The 19,637-nt window shown below is 36.5% G+C and overlaps 1 protein-coding gene and 1 long non-coding RNA gene across 2 annotated transcripts; both read right to left on the bottom strand.

Moving 5' to 3' along the window:
* Window positions 1-298: 298 nt before the first annotated feature.
* LOC130590330 (uncharacterized) lies at window positions 299-4,552 on the bottom strand. The gene is made up of 2 exons (XR_008967945.1): window positions 3,749-4,552; window positions 299-570 (listed from the first exon to the last, which is right to left on the bottom strand). It is a non-coding gene; the product is annotated as an uncharacterized LOC130590330 (long non-coding RNA).
* A 3,455-nt stretch (window positions 4,553-8,007) lies between these two features.
* Window positions 8,008-12,600, bottom strand: LOC104887301 (BTB/POZ domain-containing protein At5g03250). Its single transcript, XM_010671915.3, has 4 exons — window positions 12,108-12,600; window positions 10,048-10,117; window positions 8,701-9,933; window positions 8,008-8,523 (listed from the first exon to the last, which is right to left on the bottom strand). Exons 1-4 carry the CDS (start codon window positions 12,164-12,166, stop codon window positions 8,008-8,010), a joined length of 1,878 nt encoding a protein of 625 aa, XP_010670217.2. The 5' UTR covers window positions 12,167-12,600.
* Window positions 12,601-19,637: the final 7,037 nt, after the last annotated feature.

The following is a 19,637-nucleotide window of genomic DNA, read 5'->3' as shown; positions in this document are numbered from 1 at the left end:
TGTTGGCCGGTCTTCTCGCACGTCTTCTTCCTTGCTTGCTGCAATGTAACAGCCCGAATTTTCTCGACCAGCTTATAAAGGATTAAGCACAGCGAAAGAGACTCTGGTTGAGATAACCCGAACTATTACCATCACACTCACCGAACTACATCGGAGAGTGTAGGACTCAATTCTCAACTCTATTCAAATTAATTAACTATTGCAACTACACTCTGATTCTCAGATTTTATTCCCATAAATTTCTACAGAAAATTCGACAGAGTTTCCTTTGAAAATAGGACAACGCTAAAGCGAGAAATGATTTAAACCTGTTTGCAGATTCAATTTATAAAATATTTCCAAATCCCAAAGCTGAACAACCTCAACGCTTTCGCGGAGCAACAACCAACAGAGAATCAGGATCACTAGCTCACGATTCTTAAATGAAGAAATAAATTATAGAAAATAAACGATTAACTATTACAAGTGGAGCGTCCTCACTTCAATAACAAATATAATACTGCACCATCTCGTATCCGCTTCGGCTTGCAAAAGAATAACTCACGGCTTCAACCTGAAACATATAAGATACTGCCACCCACCAAGTGACAGGCCACAGAAATGACAAAACAACATACACACATCAGCAAAGCTGAGTACTAAACCAGTAAATAAGAGTAACACATGCTTTGGTGGCTTTTACTTGAAAACGACTCTCGCGCAATCAACATAAGTTCAACAATTATACCAATCGTAGCATGCTTAGCAGCAATATTCTTGTTGAACATACATATTATATTTCTATCCAATTCCTCGTTTTACAATACATCATTAATCACATAGTAACAAACACCATAAGGTGACTCCCAACAATGACATGTTTCTATATTCTCATTTAATCAACCTTTCGACTTACCACAATTTCGTAGTAGGAATGTGAGGTCATCAGCTTTAATATCAACAATATCTTCATTTCCTTTAGTCGATTTCTTAATGGAAATTCACACTTATACTTTCATATTCTATCAATCACTTTCTTATATTCTATAAACAACCTCTTATCGGGCAATAAATATCATAACTTTCACTATAACGATTCCTTATCGGGAATCCACATAACAAGATATGATTCCTTATCAGGAAATCCAACATTAATATCACTTACCAAGATATGCCTCCTTATCAGTAAACCACTATCAATATTCATATTCAGATACTGAATAAACATTCATTACTTACCTGATATGATTCCTTATCGGGAATTCAATATCGAAACTACTTACCACGATACGATTCCTTATCGGGAATCCATTATCGATATAACTTTCATGCTTTGCGATGACATTCTTTTTAACCAGGGGGAAAGAGAACGCGGCGGAGGAGACAAAGCTTACACTCCGACAGTGGGGGTCGTCACCCAACCATTCGCTTTACTTTTGGCCAATAACCGCGACTAGTCCGGAGTACATTTTTCCGCTGATTTCATCAGCCATCCACAGGTTTCACATTACCTGATATAACGCCCGATTATCGCCCACAGAGCAATGGGCAGGTTTCCCTGTGGGGACCCCAAGGTTCACAGTCCATGGGGCACTGTTCATGTCACCTCATCCGTCGACTCAGACGAGGCTACTTTCCCCTTTGAGATTCCTTTCGATTATCGTTCATAACTCAATCAGATCATTCATATAACTCATCCAACAATTTAGTAATCTTTAGTAACGATCTTTGAAGAACGAACCAAACCAAGTGATTTCCCTCGTAGATAACCATAATCATTTAACATCTAAGTCTTATAAATACGTATTCCTAATTGATACATCTATGCTTTTCAATTCCAATTACCATCATAAAGCTTGTGAGCCACAACTAGTAGTAATTAATCATGTTGATAAAATATCCACAACAATATCACTAGGTCTCTCAGTTAGAATTCATTAACGAGAGTTACTAAGATAATTCCATACAATACATCTTGATAACAGTATCTGTTATCAAATCTTAACAACACTTTCCAGACATATGTCTCTCTCTTAGAATTAACTAAGGAGAGTTACTGAACCACTTACGCCGAACTCATACTCTTGCATATATAAATAACTTATACTCTCTTACGCTTAATGATTATTAATCCACATTTATCTCAACAACAACACTGAAAGTGATTATGAAATAACCCCAAAACTTATAATAGATCTCTTAACTAGAATGAACTAGCCATCGAGAGTAACTCGAATTCTATAACTTAAGGCTCATTACACGAAGATTACTTCAAGGTAACTAAATATAATTCATATTCTATCATTGGTTAGAATCTAATTCATATAATCAATAACAAAATCAATTTTAATCATGTAAAGTGAGTCTACCTCATTCCGATTAGATTACACCACCATATAACCAAGGCTACGTGGAAGTAATCCACGAGCTTATACACACTTAAGTAATCTCATATACTATCCTCCTTTTGTGAATAATAAACAATCGATATAACCTATTATATTAATCCCAATACATATTTTATATTAACATCCCTTTTATAACCACTACTTCCATAATCTAACCATTGTAAGGTAAACTAACTCCAACTGTCTTCATGTTAGTAATACTAATTAGTTAATCCGTTCTCCGACTTCATACGAGCTAGATTACTGATTAAGTCAATCCATTTTTAAAGCCTAATTCATCTGATACTCAATTTACTGAACAATTCCAATCATAATCTATGCTCTTTTAGATACTAATTCTGTAATCCATTAATACATCTTAGTAGATACTTTTGTTCAATTGAATATCTTCTAAGAACCTTACTTAACCAGGAAACCACTCTAGTCAGAATTACAATATTAAACTACACAAAGTTTGATTACGAGACTATATGATTTTACTCACTAAGTATTACTCAAGGAAAGAAGCGTATGTTCTAACTTCACTATATTAGTCTAATAATAATTTGTGCCATCACCACCTTAACTTAATTCTATTCCCAGATGAAAACTCGTCAACAGACTTTATGAACTATTAACTACTTGTAGTAAACTCCATTGTAATTCATCAAACAACAATAGTAATAGTTAACAAACATTTCCGCTCCATTTTACATAACAACACTAATTCGATTAAGTCTTCTTGAACATAAATAATTTTACTGAACTATAATAACTAAGATAAATCAATTGAAAACTCATAATGATTCACTCTTAGGAGCCTAATCATAGCATCATATAAACTAGAACCTTTCTACATCATATATTAACTAATCTTTATTCTTACATTCACAATTTAACTTCATAACTCAACATAGACCACTCACTCAATCAAGAAAAACAACGCCGCATTGACACAACGACAACAACACACTGCCACAACATAACAAACAGCAAATAGACAACGACCATCTAATAGTACTTTAGCAGCCATAATGATCAAAAACCAATAATCACTCTTATTAAATTAGATATGAAATATGTATGAATACTTATCGAAACTTTCTTTGAAACTATTATACACCAATATGAAAATAACACAATCCAATTAACATCATAATTCCATAAATAATTGGCTAATCATAATCAATCTTGAAATGAAAGAAGAATTTAATTCTAGGTTAACTCACTAAAATCTGATTTAGGTTCAACTTAAACAAACTAACAATTCAACATATATGTTCACAAAATCAACCATCGAACACTTTCATAATCAAAACCCAATTTTATAACTTTAATGGAATATAAATTCAATTCACAAAAGAAATTAGAATGGTTATGACCTTTGGTACTTGACAAATTATGAACACCCATACACAGCGTCAGCGTCGGCGTCGACAGCGGCATCAAGCGCAAGGCGGCAGCAACAACCAATAACAGCGGCAGCGAGAGCAAGAACAGGGGAGGGGAGTTCGGGCCTCCGGTGAGTGGTGACGGCGAGCCGACAAGAGTGAACAACAGCAGCGAGACGCCAGCGACGAGGTTCCGGCGACTGTTTGTCGATTCTCGAGGCAGCAGCAGGCCAGAACGAACCACAAACCACGAATCAGAGGAGAGAGAAAACACGAAGGGAAAAGAGAGCGTGGCTCCGACGAGCCAGGAAGAAACGCCGGCGAAACACAGGCGAAGGTGAGCGAGAGAATTTCACGAGTCTGGGGATTTTGGGTTTCGCGAGTGAAAGAGAGGTCGAGGAGGAAGAAGATTTGGGTTTGGGGATTTCTTCAAGCAGAGGAATGGCAAGAGGGAGAAAGATTGAGGGTTTTGATTTGAATGAAAATAATACCGACAAAATAACCAAAGGGGGAGGGGGTTATTAATTCATTAACCGACAAAAGTTTTAGAGGACCGGATGGTTCGAGAATAACACCAAATATGGTTTTCTAATTTGCAAAATACCACTCAACTAATTGCACAAACCCAAAATATAAAATAATAATAATAATAATCTCATACAATTAAATAAATAAATACATAACCAACACGTCAATATAATTCAACTCTAACTCAAATAAAATAAGAGTATCGAAACATAATTAACTTAATAATTATAATTAGCTTTTAGATAAACGCTCTTAAAAACAGGGCTATTACATGCAAGCATCTCAATTATACCGAACTCTCCTTGCTAAGATCAATTGATTTCCTAAAGAAATTACTACGATTTTCGGCCCACTGGTTTCTAACCCATGGATCAAAAGGTGGATTTTCCAACCAAATGGGCTCAAACTTGAAAAACCGAGTGTGGGCAGCAATTGTCGCCTTAGAGAGGGTTGTGATCAGAAGAAAGTCTCGGGAAATTATTAACGAAAGCATCCGGAAAATTAAGAGTCCAGTTATCACAAGCCCATCCCAAGTTCAGCCTTTCCGAAATGGGATGGCTTTTTCCTTTATTAAACCAAGTATATTTACTACCTATATAGCCCAAATTATACAACCCACAAGTAGCCATCGTATCTTTATAACTACGCATTTTATAATCTTTAGGAGGGTTTCCTCCAAACTTCTCATGAGGGAAGGTGTCTTCATTGAAGTCACCAGTGACTAACCAAGGGACACTAAAATTGTGACTCATATTTACCAAATTTTGCCATATTTCTAATCTACCTTTATACTTTGTATTAGCATATAAAACTGAAATGAAAAAAGGGGGAGAATTTTGGACCTGTATTATTCCATGGATTGCTAGGTATGGTAGTGAAAGAATGTAATCCTTCATTCCACAATGTTATTGATGACTTGAAATCTTGTGAATGGCATAAGGCTAAATTTGAATGCACATATCTCTCAATCTATAAATGTTTTTGATGTGATACAAATTGGAGGTGATAGCTTGTTTCAAGAGCTTTCCAACGATAGGTTATATGTCCAATTCTGCTAAGAAACGAGAAAGTTATGAATCTTTTACGAAGAACTGACGAAACTATTTTGTCTCGGGCCCGATCGGGTAGGTTTCGCCCGACCCGGTCGGGCGGAGTGCCGTTTTTCCGGTACACGTCTTTTTCCGGTATTTTTTCGTTTTTGAGTTATCTTTTAGGGTTTGTACGGGGTTCCTTGTAATTATAAAAGGGCTTCCTGATGTTCATTATTGTTGACACAACTTATGGAACACTTTTAGCCTCTAGAATTTAGGAATCCTTATATTATTCTCTCTGATTTTCTCCATTATAGTGAAGAAGCTCTAATCCCCCACATGTGGACATAGTCAAATTTTACTGAACCACGTAAATTCTTGTGTTCTTTGTTTGTTCATTTTTATTGTTTTCTCACCTTTATTATTTCATTGATTTTATGTTCCTCATTAATCAAACAACAACACCCGATTTCCTAACACACAACATAAGTATGCCACCCGAATAGCCTTGTGGATCCACAGTTTCAAATGAGTTGAAGGGTAGTCTACTAACGATCACTTCGATACCATCACGAGCCACTCTAGTTTCGTTGATGATTATTATCATTGGATCGTGATCACGAATTAGCTGCCGAATGTTCCTCTGAAATCATTGACGAGCCACCCCGAGTTAACTACCTAGTAAGGACCTAAAGTATGAGAGTTTTTTCCAACAAGGACCTCAACAATTTTTTTGATCTACTAAGGACCTCATATCTACTATGGTTACATTTTCCATCCAATATTATTAACTTTGTTTTCTTTTTGTTTTAAAAAATTGAAATGGCCTCACCAACTCAATTATTCTTTATCTCTTTCCATATTCCTCTTAATTTGACTTTAACTTTTTTTTCCATAAAACTATGAGTATTTTTATCAGATTGGTACTTTAAGATACATTATTTAATCACATGAACATATTTTAAAAAATTATCACATGTGTGTATATTCAAAGATTTTCTTTAATCATATGAGTTTTCTTAAAATTTGGACTACTTATAAGTATTTAATAAATCTTCATTGACCATATAAGCCCTTTAGCTAATGTTATATATTCACCTCTATTTACATCTTATGTATTCTTAGAGTAATTGTCTCAGAATAACTCTAAAGAATCGATAATTATATCTCTCTCAATTCTTTACCCTTTGGTAATTACTGCGAGAAGTTATATTTTAAAATACTCATTTAGTAATTACTAATCAGACCCTACACAACCGTCCAACCCTTTGTCTCCCTCTTAACATATATCATGTTTGTGTAGGTCGTAGCTTTCATCCACCATCTTTACAAATCCAAAATTAATCCTAAAAGTTAAAATTCTTTTCCTCTTTAGCCTAATTTTTTCCATTGATAGTGCGAATTTTAAAATGTATCCTCTCGCAATGTGGGCATTTTTAAAAAATGGTGATACTGGTATAACAGTATTTTTCAAAATTTTATCTTTTTTTTTTTTAAAAGATACAAGTAAAGTTTAGGGAACTCTTCTTTCAAGAGTATACCCTAAACTATCTAAAGTAACTAAATAATTGAAAAACATATCGGACTGAACATCAACTAATTGAGATGGATTTTGGAGATGGTGCCCAATCTTTGAGAGGTAATCCGCAACCCGGTTGGCTTCCCGATAGACGTGAACAATTATAACCTTCCGGAATGAAGACAAAAGTTGAATGTATCTTAAAGTACTAATTTGACAAAAATACTCATAGTTTATGAAAAAAGAGTTAACGTCAAATTAGGAGGAAGATGGAGAGCGATAAAGAATAATTGAGTTGGTGGGTCTTTTTAATTTTTTAAACAAAACATAAACAAAGTTAATAAAATTGGATGGAAAATGTAACCTATTGGATGGAAAATGTAACCATGGTTAATTTGAGGTCCTTAGTAGATCAAAAAAATTGTTGAGGTCCTTGTTAGAAAAAATTCGCATAGTTTAGGTCCTTATTGGGTAGTTAACTCCGAGCCACCCCCTTAGCATTCCAAAGAAGGATCGACATTCCCGTGTTCAGAGGAGGGAGACTCATGAGCTTCGCTAGTACTTCTGGTTTGGTATTATTGTAGTCTAGTGTGACCATTTTTTTGCCTTCGAGCTGTATAGCATTTCGCCATTCACTTTCATTTTTACCCCTGACATTATCCCCCCACTTTGTTTCGAGAACACCCAAGCCAGTTTCAAGGTTAGTTGAGTTTAAAATCTCTTATGGTAGAGATTTTTCACTTTGTATTGGTTCTATATAAGAAGTTTTCGTTGTAAAATCCATTGTGTCTTCGCATTGTCTCTTTCATTGTTCTTTAAATTCGGCTAAAAGCGCTTATCGTTGTCATCACTACACTTCACCCCCTTGTAGTGTTATTGCTACTTAAATATCACAGCACATAAAAAAATTAATTTATAAACTTGATTGTACTAAATCAAAAGATCGAGGTCTTATTAAAGATTAAACTTGCAAGAAAGTCTTGAAAATCAAAGTATTGTATGTAAATCAATCCAACATAGATTTACATCATAATTTAGCTAGTTGGATATTATAGGACATGACCTTAAATCTGAAACAATAAAATCATGAAAAGAAAATGTAGAATCCAATCCTCAAAACTAATATTTAGCCAATAAAAAAAGTACCAAGATATGAGATAATCATGATTCTTCTAGTTCTGATTTGTAGTATCCATTTCAGTGAACTTTTTGTTTTCTAGATCTTTCTTTTTAAGGAAAGATCCTTGTTGCAGTTTTGTGTGACCAGACTTTTGTTGGATTAACTGAGCATGAGCTCGTGCTTTTGGTCTTGCAAACATTTTTGAGAATATAGTCCATCTTCTTTTGGTTTTAGTAAGCTTTTGTATCTCTTGCCTCATAGTTTGATACTCCTTTTCGAGCTCAGACACACGTTCCCTTACGTTACCGGCGACCACCAAAGATCTATCCTGCTCCACAATGCAATCTTGATCTCGAATTTGCGAGCTATCGAGATTATCAGATAAGAAAAACCATCCAGAGATTTGAGTTCGAAGGCGTAGTTGCTCAAAGAAAAGGACTTGAACTACCATTCGAAGTGGCAACCTTTCATTTTGTGCTGCATGAGTGCTTGCTTCTAGTGAAAGCTTCTGACAATTCATCAACCTACAAATTTGTTCTCTCTCAGACTCTGTCAACCATGGATGTGCCTGTAATAAGTAACACATAATGTTAATATTGCATAGTATTTATTACCATTATTCACTTGTGTAAAGCTGAAAATTGTTTAATGCATGCGACAGAATAAGAATTTTGAACATTTACATGATGAATGGGATTCAACTATTGTTAATAGTAGGAGCATGTTTAAGGACAAAATGTGTTACCTTGAGATATATATCAATAGCATGATAGAAGCCGTCATATGTAGGCCTTGCATAATCAGGGATGACAGCAGCAAGAGATTGGAATTTAGGGGGCTTGACATTGACATCAGGTGCAACCTCAGCAAGGTAGGAATCAACAAGTTCAGCAACCAAAGACATAGAAGCAATAGACTGAGATGGGTTTACCAACTGCCCACTGTCTTCTGCTACTGTAGGAGAAGATGTACTGGACACACCTAAATGCATTTGCATAAAGTGATCAACAATTCTCTGAACACAATCAATATCATACAATGTCTCCGATGCATAGCCCGTGTTTGGAATAAGCAAATCTATCAATGCAGCTTGGTCTAATTGTGATCCTACTCGTTTTTCTAGATTTTCCAAGCAAGGAAGGTTACATTGCAAGTTCATAGCCGTTTTCAATAGCTTCAGCAAAAACTTGGTTGGTGTTACACCTTTCGGTGTTGGAAGAAGATTTACAAGTTCTTCAAGAAGATTAGTCTGATTAGCCTCAGATGGAGAGGTTGAGTTTTGTGATCCTTGATTGTTAGAATCCTTTAAATCATGGCTTGTTGGTTGGTTACTCAATAGATGAATATTTTTGTTTGCATAAAACATTATCGAGCCTGAAACTCTTTCCGGTTTCATCCCTCTTGCTTCAACAGCTTTGATAAGCCTCCTATAAAGGGACAAACTAAGAGAGGAGACATCTGCATACCACCAATCATCAGCAATATTTATATCTGTTTTGTTCACAGAAGAAATCCCATTCCATACTGACTTCTCTTTAGTGTTCTTATTTTGTCCAGAAACTGGCCAACCATATAAACTCGGGTCCGAACATGCTTTCAATGCCAAGGAGTTTATGCACCTAGAAACAACATGAGCGTCCTCTGCTTGTTGCAGAACGTCTTCACATGTCTCGAGAGCTTGCATCGAGTCTGCCCAACTACTGAAAACTTCACTAAAAAAGGCCTCAGTTTGGGAAATGAGATTTCCCTCTCCATAATCTTCTGTCATTTCAAGGAATTCTGATGCACATCGTAGAGAGACTACGTTTGATGGGTTGATCTCAAGCTTCATTCCATAACAAAATCTGGTAACAAGTTCAAATGTCGTAGATCCACCAGGTATGTCATCTAGTTTTACAATGCAGTTTGATCCATCTTCAGTACTTGTGAACTCTTCTATACGTTTCTCAAGTAGACCGCTTCTTGAGATTAATGGAAACTAGGAAGATACAAAATATATGAAGAGATTAAACACATGTAATTGTAATAGAATAAATCGTGCCTCTTGAATATCTTGGATTAACATTAAAGGTCAAATCATATATTGTAGTACCTTGTGTAATTGAAATGATGATTCCCCAATTTCAATGACAACATCACTAGCGAGACCAGATGAACAAAACCTGATTTTAAAACAAATACATAAATCTTAGATACAGTTAGAAAAACTAAGATTTGAAGTATTGAATCCACATGATGAAAATTTATTAAAGAGTAAGCTTGAAAAAAAAAAAAGGTTTATTACACGTGCTCGAAATAACGGTAATCCACAATACTGAAAAAGCTAGATCCGTCACTGGATATAATTCTATAACAATTCTTAGGTTATTCTAATTAAGAGAACTTCTCACTATATGACATTTAGTTGTAATTATGTGTTAACTTGTTTAGAATTGGTAAAAGGTTTTTATCATTATGGGTCTTATTAGAATATAGTATATAGATGGCTAGTGATCTAGTAGCCACTAAAACTTGAGAACCATGAAAGTGTTGAGTGCATCATAACATGCCATAATAATGAAATTTGAATATATCCGTGGTTACACATGACTAAAACTAAGAACATATTTGCAGTTGTACATCCATATCTATATAAAAATCTAAAATTTCAAATACACTGAGATATATCTTTGATAAAACTAAGAACATATTTGCAGTTGTACATCTAAAATAATAGAAATCATAATCATAATCCTAATAGTTTTTGAAGTAGAATTATATAAGAATATAAAATGGTCATCCCTATAAGATGGTCAAAGGCTCATTATTTCTTTAGTGCAGTATCTTATGATTAAACAAGACTTCTCAAGTGAATAAAACCAACACACTTTTTATCAACACACAATAATTACCTTCTATGTGAAAGATACAAATACTTGAGTTTCTCAGCTCATTTGATGAGTGGTAATAAATAATGATAATAATAATGAAATTTAGTGTATTTTTTTTTTTAGCCAGAATGAAATTTAGTGTATATTTGTAAATAAGTTCTCTTATCAATAATTATGGAAATGAAACTTTATCACAAAACATGCGTTTTCCTTTATAAATTTCAATTACCACCCAATACCACCTTCCCATGTAGTAATAGATAATAATGAGATTTTAAGAGGAAAATGGATATGTTGAGATGAAGTAGCTATGGTAATGACATTGGATTTTTAGTATAAATTTACACTATAATATATTACCATTTCCACCATTTATGACATATTATCAAAGGGGTTGGTCTTATAATAGACAGGTAGCCACTTTTTCACTTATTCTTACCCTTTTCTTATATTATATTTGGAGCAGTAGAATGCCTTTATATATTGAATAATTAGGAAAATACACTAAACCATCAATTCGAACGGAATATATAATTTTTAGAGATACTAGTTTGATCACTTGATGTATATATAGAACACTGTTCTATTAAACAGTTAATTAAATAACTTATTGGTTGCATGATTAAATGATATATATGTTCCCATATTCTTGAATCAAATCATTGTCTTGTTCAGTCATGATTGTATTTCTGGTGCAATTTTCCCAATACCGTTTTAACTTCTTAAAAACCAAAAAAAAAAAAAAATCAATAAGATGAATAATCTATGAAATCTTAGAGACCTCATTAATTAGTAACATCATATATAATACTACATTGGGGAACTTATCACGTGAGGTTTCTCCTAATAAAGGAAAAATTAAACCACAGTTATACAAAATTAGGGTAGTGACTACATTGAATCTGAGAATATTATTAAGCTGATAGTGATCATCATCTCTATAATCTATATTGCATTATCACTGAAAGAAAAAGCAAATCCATACACCACAACATAGTAAGCATAAATCAATACACTCAAACAATATGGTAAATCCAGACACCATTGCATAGTACAAAGAAATCAACGAAAAATAACTGATAGCAACATCAATAACAATAATCACTAGACACTAGCTAGATATAAATCTGAATATAACATTACATCCATCTATAGTACACAATATAAGTGAGATTTTTGAAGGTAAGAAGAATTAAAATAAGATATACAGTATACTTCAAAAGTTTAAAAAGACGGACGTGCTAAAAATGATAATCTGAAACGAAAATAGCATGCAACATACCAGGCTTGACCTTCACGACGCAAAGAGTCAGATTTAGAGCCAATTCTAATGCATGCCATAAGTGAACAACACCGATAAGTGAACAATAAAAAAAGAGAAAGAATGAAGACAGAGCCAAAAGAGAGAAAGAGCGAAATTACATGAGAAAAGACAAGATATCTAAGGTGTTTCTTTTTTAGGGAATATGTAGGATTTTGTTTATTAAAACAAAATTTTCTACCATAAAAAATAGAAATAAAAAAAAAATTGTAGGAAGAAAAATGAAGAGTGAAACTACCAAAGTAGCAACAAAAGTAAGAGTAAAAGAGGTTGCGAGTCTAAAGGGTGGAAGTAGTTTGGTCGAAGAAGGAATCTATTCAATAGGATGACTAATCTAAAACACCTTAATCCAAGGTACTAGCAAAACTGCTTTCTTTTCCTTCATACTATATGTGTTTATTTTTTTTTTTTTGACAGGTACTCCGTACTATATGTGTTTATTAAAAAATGTGGAAATGCTTCTAATTGAATGGTAGACCAATGAACATTTTTTTTTTCATACAAAAACATAAAACATCACCTCTAGTAACTGTTGCGTTTCTTTTTTTTTTTTGAATAGTAAAATTAATTCATTAATAAAAGTCATACGACATCTACATAAGCAATCGAATCAAACAAATACATAAGTTGAATCAAACAAAAATTTCCTTCATAAAAACTACGATCGTCAAACGAATCTTGCAATGTGGAACATCTCCCGCTTATATCGCTGGAAAATACAGCCTTGTTGGAGAGACAATCTAACGATCCCTTGTAGTCGTGAGGATGATTTCCGTCGGATTCATCTAACCATATTCGAAAAATTGATAACCTTTGTGATCCCGCATAATTCTTCACCAACAAAATAATTTCACGGCAATCCATTAGATCTAGTATCCCGGATTGTAACCTATAGAAATTCCCCCTCTAAAAGAGGAGAAAAACCCTGTCTTTCGAAGGAGGTCGAAAAACCTTGTCTTTCGAAGGAGATCGAAAAACCTTTTCTTAAGAAGGAGACCGAAAACCCTGTCTTTCGAGGGAGAAATCGTTATTGGAAACCTAAAAACAAATAAAAAAACAAAGGTGGGGGCTTTCCAACGGTAAAAACCGATGGAAGCCCCTTTAAAAATCAACAATGGAGGCTAGGGTTTTTGAAAGTAGAGAGGAGAGAGGGGAGAGAGAAAAAAAAAGGGTGGAGTCTTCCGTCACAACTGTTGCGTTTCTTAGTACACAAATTTGAGTATGTTTGGAACTTATTTGGATAAAATCTAAAATTTTCTTTATTAAATTTTGTAGTTTTTTATCTTCGTACACCCTAATAGCCTTATTCATAATAATAATTCTTCTCCTTGCCCCCAGGCTGCCATAAAGATTTTAGCCAAAGGCAAAACTTCATTTTATATACTTGCTAAATTCTATCCTTAATTTGCTTCATTATGTTTCTAAAGATGGAATAAGTTGTATTATATAATTTTCAAGATATCTTGTCCACATAATTATTAGTTGAATACTCCCTCCATCTCAAGGCAATCCAAAAAGATCTAAATATTTATTAAGACACATAGTTTAATGTAACAAGTTGTAATGTCGTTATCAAATGTTATTAATAGGGTTGTGAGTGCATACTGAAGGCAAATTAAAAGATATAGAGATTGAGCAAAATAAATAAAGTTGAAAACTTTTAACCAGAAAAATAGTAAAAGTAGACATTATATTAAACGTGGGAAAAATCTTCAAATGGCAAAAATTTCTTAGACGACAAACGCCCTATAATCCACTACATAAAATAGAGAGTACAAGAAGCCTAAATTATTAGGGTGAGTGAAACAATTATATAACTTTCAATATAGTACGAAACTCACAAAGAGTAATACAAAGAAGGATATATATACTGGATTAATAAATTAGGTAGATTAATACAAGGAGATTTTATAATGTAGTAAGACTTGTGAGCTGTGATATGGCTTCTGTATTTGATGGCGGTTCATAATTCGGCAAAATAAATCAGACGAAGAAATCTCAAGAATTGTAGCTCAACATTTGCCGACATTATTGTTCATGATCTCTTAGTAAAGTACTACAACTATCTATTATAAAAAAAAAAGTACTAGAATTATCTAGCAACGTTGATAAATGAGTTCGTCGTCCTATATTTACGAGGGTGTTATACAACGAGTACGTACATTCCATATTATGTAATTTATCTTAGTGATATTCATCGGAGGACTTGACTAGTTACATTGGGCCAATCATAAATTAGGCTTAGTGTTAGAATATATGAAAATAATCCTATTTTCATTATTGCCTTTGTATGTATATTTAGATATTTTGTATATCTGTCAATTAGAGTTAGTTTCCTATTTTATAGGAATGTGGTTATTGTACATTGGAGTATATATCTCTAGGTTGTAATCTTTGTCAGTTAAGGAAAATATTACTTTCATGGTATCAGATTGTTCTAGGGTTTCTCATCCTTCTCCACTCTTCCGCCTGCCCTAGCCGTCGCCCACTGTTCTTTCTTGTCCGGCCACCATGACCGGCTCCACAGAATCCTCTGTGACATCTTCTTCTTCCCCTTCTCTTTCTTCTCTCTCCTCCTCTAACATCAAACACAATGTTCCCATTATTCTTGACATGGAAAACGTACAATACTCTACGTGGGCGGAGTTGTTCAAAATCCATGCTCGTTCCAATCGTGTGATCCATCATATTATTCCAGACTCCAAGACCACTGCTCCGGTAACTGATGATGAAAAGGACGCTTGGTCTATTATTGATGCCACAGTCTTGAAGTGGATCTATGGTACTATTTCTGTTGATCTTCTCAATACTATTCTTGAGCCGGATTCTACTGCTCAAGAAGCATGGGAACGCTTACGCGATATTTTCTTGGATAATAAATCCTCTCGTGCGGTCACCTTGGAACAAGAATTCTCCAACACTCACATGGAGGATTTTCCGAATGCTTCGGCATATTGTCAACGCTTAAAAATGTTGGCAGATCAATTAAAGAATGTTGGTGCTCCGGTTTCCAACAACCGCTTGGTGTTACAATTGGTGGCGGGTCTCACAGAGGCCTATAATGGCATTGGTACGCTTCTCCGGCAAAGTGACCCGTTACCGCCGTTTTACCAAGCTCGGTCTATGCTTGTGCTTGAAGGGGCTGGATTGGCCAAGAAGGCTGCCCTCGGATCTTCTACACCGCCCCATCTTGCTGCTTTTACTGATGGCACGTCGTCGGAAACCTCCTCTAACTCTCGTAGTTCTCATAACCCCAAAAAGAATCATGCTAAAAACAATAAAAATAAAAATTCTGGTCAAAGAGGGGGCCATTCGGGTGGTTCCTATGGTGGTCGGGGTGTCCGACATTCTCCCGGTGGCGGTGGTCGTGCGTCCTATGGGCGGCCGCCGTCGCCGGCTTACCAGCAGCACCTGCCGTGGCCAGGCACTCCCCAGCAGACTCCCGCGAGTCCGTGGGCCATGTGGCCGTGGGGTTTCCCCCCCTGTCCGTATCTGAGTACCGGTTGGGCCAGGCCCAACGTTCCCTACAGGCCTCCTTCTTCATCTTCTCAACAGGGCAGCAGCAGCATACTTGGGCCCAGTCCTCAAGCGTACACTATGGATGCTCAGCCGAGTCTCACTAATATTGACCAAGCCATGCACACTCTTGGGCTTACTCCACCTGATCCGAATTGGTACATGGACACGGGTGCCACTTCTCATATGACCTCTTCTCAAGGTAATATTCTGTCTTATTTTAATTTGAGCAAAAATAATGGTATTATTGTCGGAAATGGTCATAGTATTCCAATTTGTGGTTATGGAAACGCTGTCTTACCTTCACCTAACCCACCCTTAGCCCTTAAAAATGTTTTGCATGCTCCCAAGCTCATTAAAAATTTGGTTTCTGTTCGCAAATTTACTACTGATAATTCTGTGACTGTCGAATTTGATCCTTTTGGGTTTTCTGTGAAGGATTTTCAGACGGGGAGACCAATCATGAGATGTGAGAGTCGGGGAGCCCTTTATCCAGTCACTTCCTCTTTTCCATCTCCAGTTCCGACTCACTCTAGCTTTGCTGCTCTTGCACCTTCCCTTTGGCATGATCGTTTGGGTCATCCGGGTGCTCCTGTTTTTAATTTTCTAAGACACAATAATTTTATTTCTTGTAATAAACGGACTTCTTTGGATGTTTGTTCTTCGTGTCCGCTTGGGAAACATATTAAGATGCCATTTGTTGCTTCTTCTACTAGTACTGTTTTGCCATTTGATATTGTTCATTGTGATTTATGGACATCTCCTACCCTGAGCTCATCGGGTCACCGATACTATTTGGTTGTCTTGGATGATTTTTCTAATTTTTTGTGGACATTTCCTCTAGCTAAGAAATCCCATGTGTTTTCCAAATTTATTGAATTTCGTCGCTTTATCCGTACTCAATTTGAAAGAGACATTAAAACAATCCAATGTGATAATGGGCGGGAATTTGATAATGCACCTTTTTGGGACTTTTGTAAAACTCATGGGTTGTCGTTTCGTTTCTCATGTCCCTATACTTCTTCTCAAAATGGCAAAGCAGAACGCAAAATACGCACCATTAATAATATTGTTCGCACCCTTCTATCTCATGCTTCTCTTCCATCTAGTTTTTGGCATCATGGTCTTCAAATGGCTACATATCTTCTTAATATACTTCCCACTAAACTTCTTGCCTATCAATCTCCTCTACACATTCTTTATCACAAAGAACCCTCTTATTCTCACCTTCGTGTTTTTGGTTGTTTATGTTTTCCACTATCCCCCTCTACAACAATTCATAAACTCCAACCTCGCTCCACTCCTTGTGTGTTTTTGGGCTACCCCGACAATCATAGAGGCTATAAATGTTATGATCCTTCATCTCGAAAAATCATTATTAGTAGACATGTGTTATTTGATGAACAAAAATTCCCGTTCTCTACACTACACACTCCTACTTCCACTACATATGATTTTCTCACGGCTCTCTCACCTTTGGAGCTCCCTATGCTGCCTCCCTTACCCGTGTCCTCTTCACCTCAGCCCAATCCTTCTCCTCTCTCACATGGGCCTTCACCTTCTGGTTCTGGCAGCCCACCCCACGTGTCCAGCCCTATCTCCTCTACTCCCTCCCACACACATGTTTCTCCTGGTCCGCGTATTTCCCTTGGGTCGCTTCTGCTTGGTACGCCCAGCAGACCCTCCTCCCCACCGTCTGGGCCGCGTTCCCCTACTGGACCGAGTCCACCCCTTGAGCCCAGCCCCTCTTCCTCGCCTATCTCTCCCACTAATTCCTCACCTCCAAACTCCCTCCCTTTGAACCAACCACAAAATACCGACCCGATTATTCCTACTACTGTGTCCCGAGCTGTCACCAGGGGCCAGCATGGTATTCGGAAACCAAAGAAAATTTTTTCTCTCACTGCTCATCTTAACTGCTCTCCCTTACCCCGTAACCCTGTGTCGGCTTTACGTGACCCTAATTGGAAACTTGCTATGGATGACGAATATCACGCTCTAATTAAAAATCAGACATGGGAATTGGTACCTCGTCCTCCTAATGCTAATGTAATTCGGTCTATGTGGATTTTTGCTCATAAGTTTAAAGCTGATGGTTCTTTTGAAAGGTATAAAGCTCGTCTTGTAGGTGATGGAAAAACACAACAGGTGGGAATTGACTGTGGTGAAACTTTTAGTCCGGTGGTCAAACCTGCTACCATTCGGACAGTTCTCAGTTTGGCTTTATCGAAGAAGTGGGCTCTTCATCAACTTGATGTGAAGAATGCCTTTCTTCATGGTGAGTTACATGAGACGGTGTATATGCATCAGCCTGTTGGCTATCGGGATTCTCGTTTTCCCCATCATGTGTGTTTACTGAAGAAGTCTCTCTATGGTCTCAAGCAGGCCCCCCGGGCTTGGTATCGCCGCTTTGCTGATTTTGTTACTAAGATTGGTTTTTGCAACAGCAGGTCTGATCAGTCTTTATTTATTTATCGCCGTGGTACCGATATTGCTTATCTCTTGCTATATGTGGATGATATTATTCTCACTGCTTCCTCGACGGGTTTGCGCCAGTCTATTATGAGTCTTCTTGGTTCAGAGTTTGCTATGAAGGACTTAGGTCCTCTGAGTTATTTCTTGGGTATTGCTGTCACCCAACATCCAGGTGGTCTTTTCCTCTCTCAGCGCAAATATGCGGAGGAAATTATTGAGAGGGCTGGTATGGCGGCTTGTAAGCCGTCCCCTACTCCTGTGGATACTAAATAGAAGCTCAGTGCCATATCTGATCCCCCGTGTGCTGATCCATCTTTATATCGTAGTCTTGCAGGGGCTCTTCAGTATTTGACTTTCACGAGACCAGATATTTCTTATGCCGTGCAGCAGGTATGTTTATTTATGCATAATCCTATGGAGACACATATGCACGCTCTCAAGCGTATTGTTCGGTATGTCAAAGGCATTCATCATGGCCTTCATTTGTATCCCTCTTCTATCTCGACACTTACCTCCTACACTGATGCTGACTGGGGAGGGTGTCCTGATACTAGACGTTCTACATCTGGCTACTGTATTTTTCTGGGTGATAACTTGATCTCTTGGTCCTCTAAGCGCCAGGCTACTATGTCCCGTTCGAGTGCTGAGTCTGAATATCGGGGGGTTGCTAACGTTGTTTCTGAGTCCTGCTGGTTACGCAATCTTTTGGTTGAGTTGCTATGTCCTATACAGAAAGCTACATTGGTATATTGTGACAATGTGAGTGCTATTTATCTATCAGGGAATCCAGTTCAGCACCAACGCACTAAACATATTGAGATGGATATTCATTTTGTGCGTGAGAAAGTGGCGCGTGGAGAGGTCCGCGTTCTACATGTCCCGTCCCGCTATCAGCTTGCCGTTATTTTCACAAAAAGTCTTCCATTGATTCTCTTTGAAGATTTTCGGGACAGTCTCAGCGTTCGTCCTCCTCCCGCTTTGACTGAGGGGGTGTGTTAGAATATATGAAAATAATCCTATTTTCATTATTGCCTTTGTATGTATATTTAGATATTTTGTATATCTGTCAATTAGAGTTAGTTTCCTATTTTATAGGAATGTGGTTATTGTACATTGGAGTATATATCTCTAGGTTGTAATCTTTGTCAGTTAAGGAAAATATTACTTTCACTTAGAAAATTACGACACGTTGGAACCCTTTTTATGAAGATATTGATGCTCAATCAGGATTGTGTAGGAATAAGCCATAATACAAGACCCTTGTAATCATAGAAATTTCTAAGTCTGATAGCCTTCAGAAGTTGACGAGCACCATTGGAGACTTTAAATACTACAACTTGAGTCGAAATTTAGCACCCTTTAGAATCTGGAGTGCTTAAAGAAATAATTTTCTGTTTCAAATCAGAACACATGCATGTTGAACATTAGACAGAGTACTGATCTTACCATCATGTGTCTTGAACCAAACTGAGCAAATAATATGAACTTTGCAACGAGAAC

The sequence above is a fragment of the Beta vulgaris genome, chromosome 2 (genome assembly GCF_026745355.1).
Source record: "Beta vulgaris subsp. vulgaris cultivar EL10 chromosome 2, EL10.2, whole genome shotgun sequence".
In the NCBI taxonomy this organism is placed as follows: domain Eukaryota; kingdom Viridiplantae; phylum Streptophyta; class Magnoliopsida; order Caryophyllales; family Amaranthaceae; genus Beta; species Beta vulgaris.
Note: the sequence above shows the minus strand (reverse complement) of the source record. Positions and strands in the feature narration are given on the sequence as shown.

What these genes read in the sequence shown, in the direction of transcription:
- LOC104887301 (XM_010671915.3), bottom strand. Translation starts at nt 12,166, where the DNA reads ATGGCATGCATTAGAATTGGCTCTAAATCTGACTCTTTGCGTCGTGAA. An exon ending in CGTCGTGAAGGTCAAGCCTG is followed by an intron (nt 10,118 to 12,107) that starts GTATGTTGCATG and finishes TTTTAAAATCAG; the next exon opens with GTTTTGTTCATCTGGTCTCG. An exon ending in CATCATTTCAATTACACAAG is followed by an intron (nt 9,934 to 10,047) that starts GTACTACAATAT and finishes GTATCTTCCTAG; the next exon opens with TTTCCATTAATCTCAAGAAG.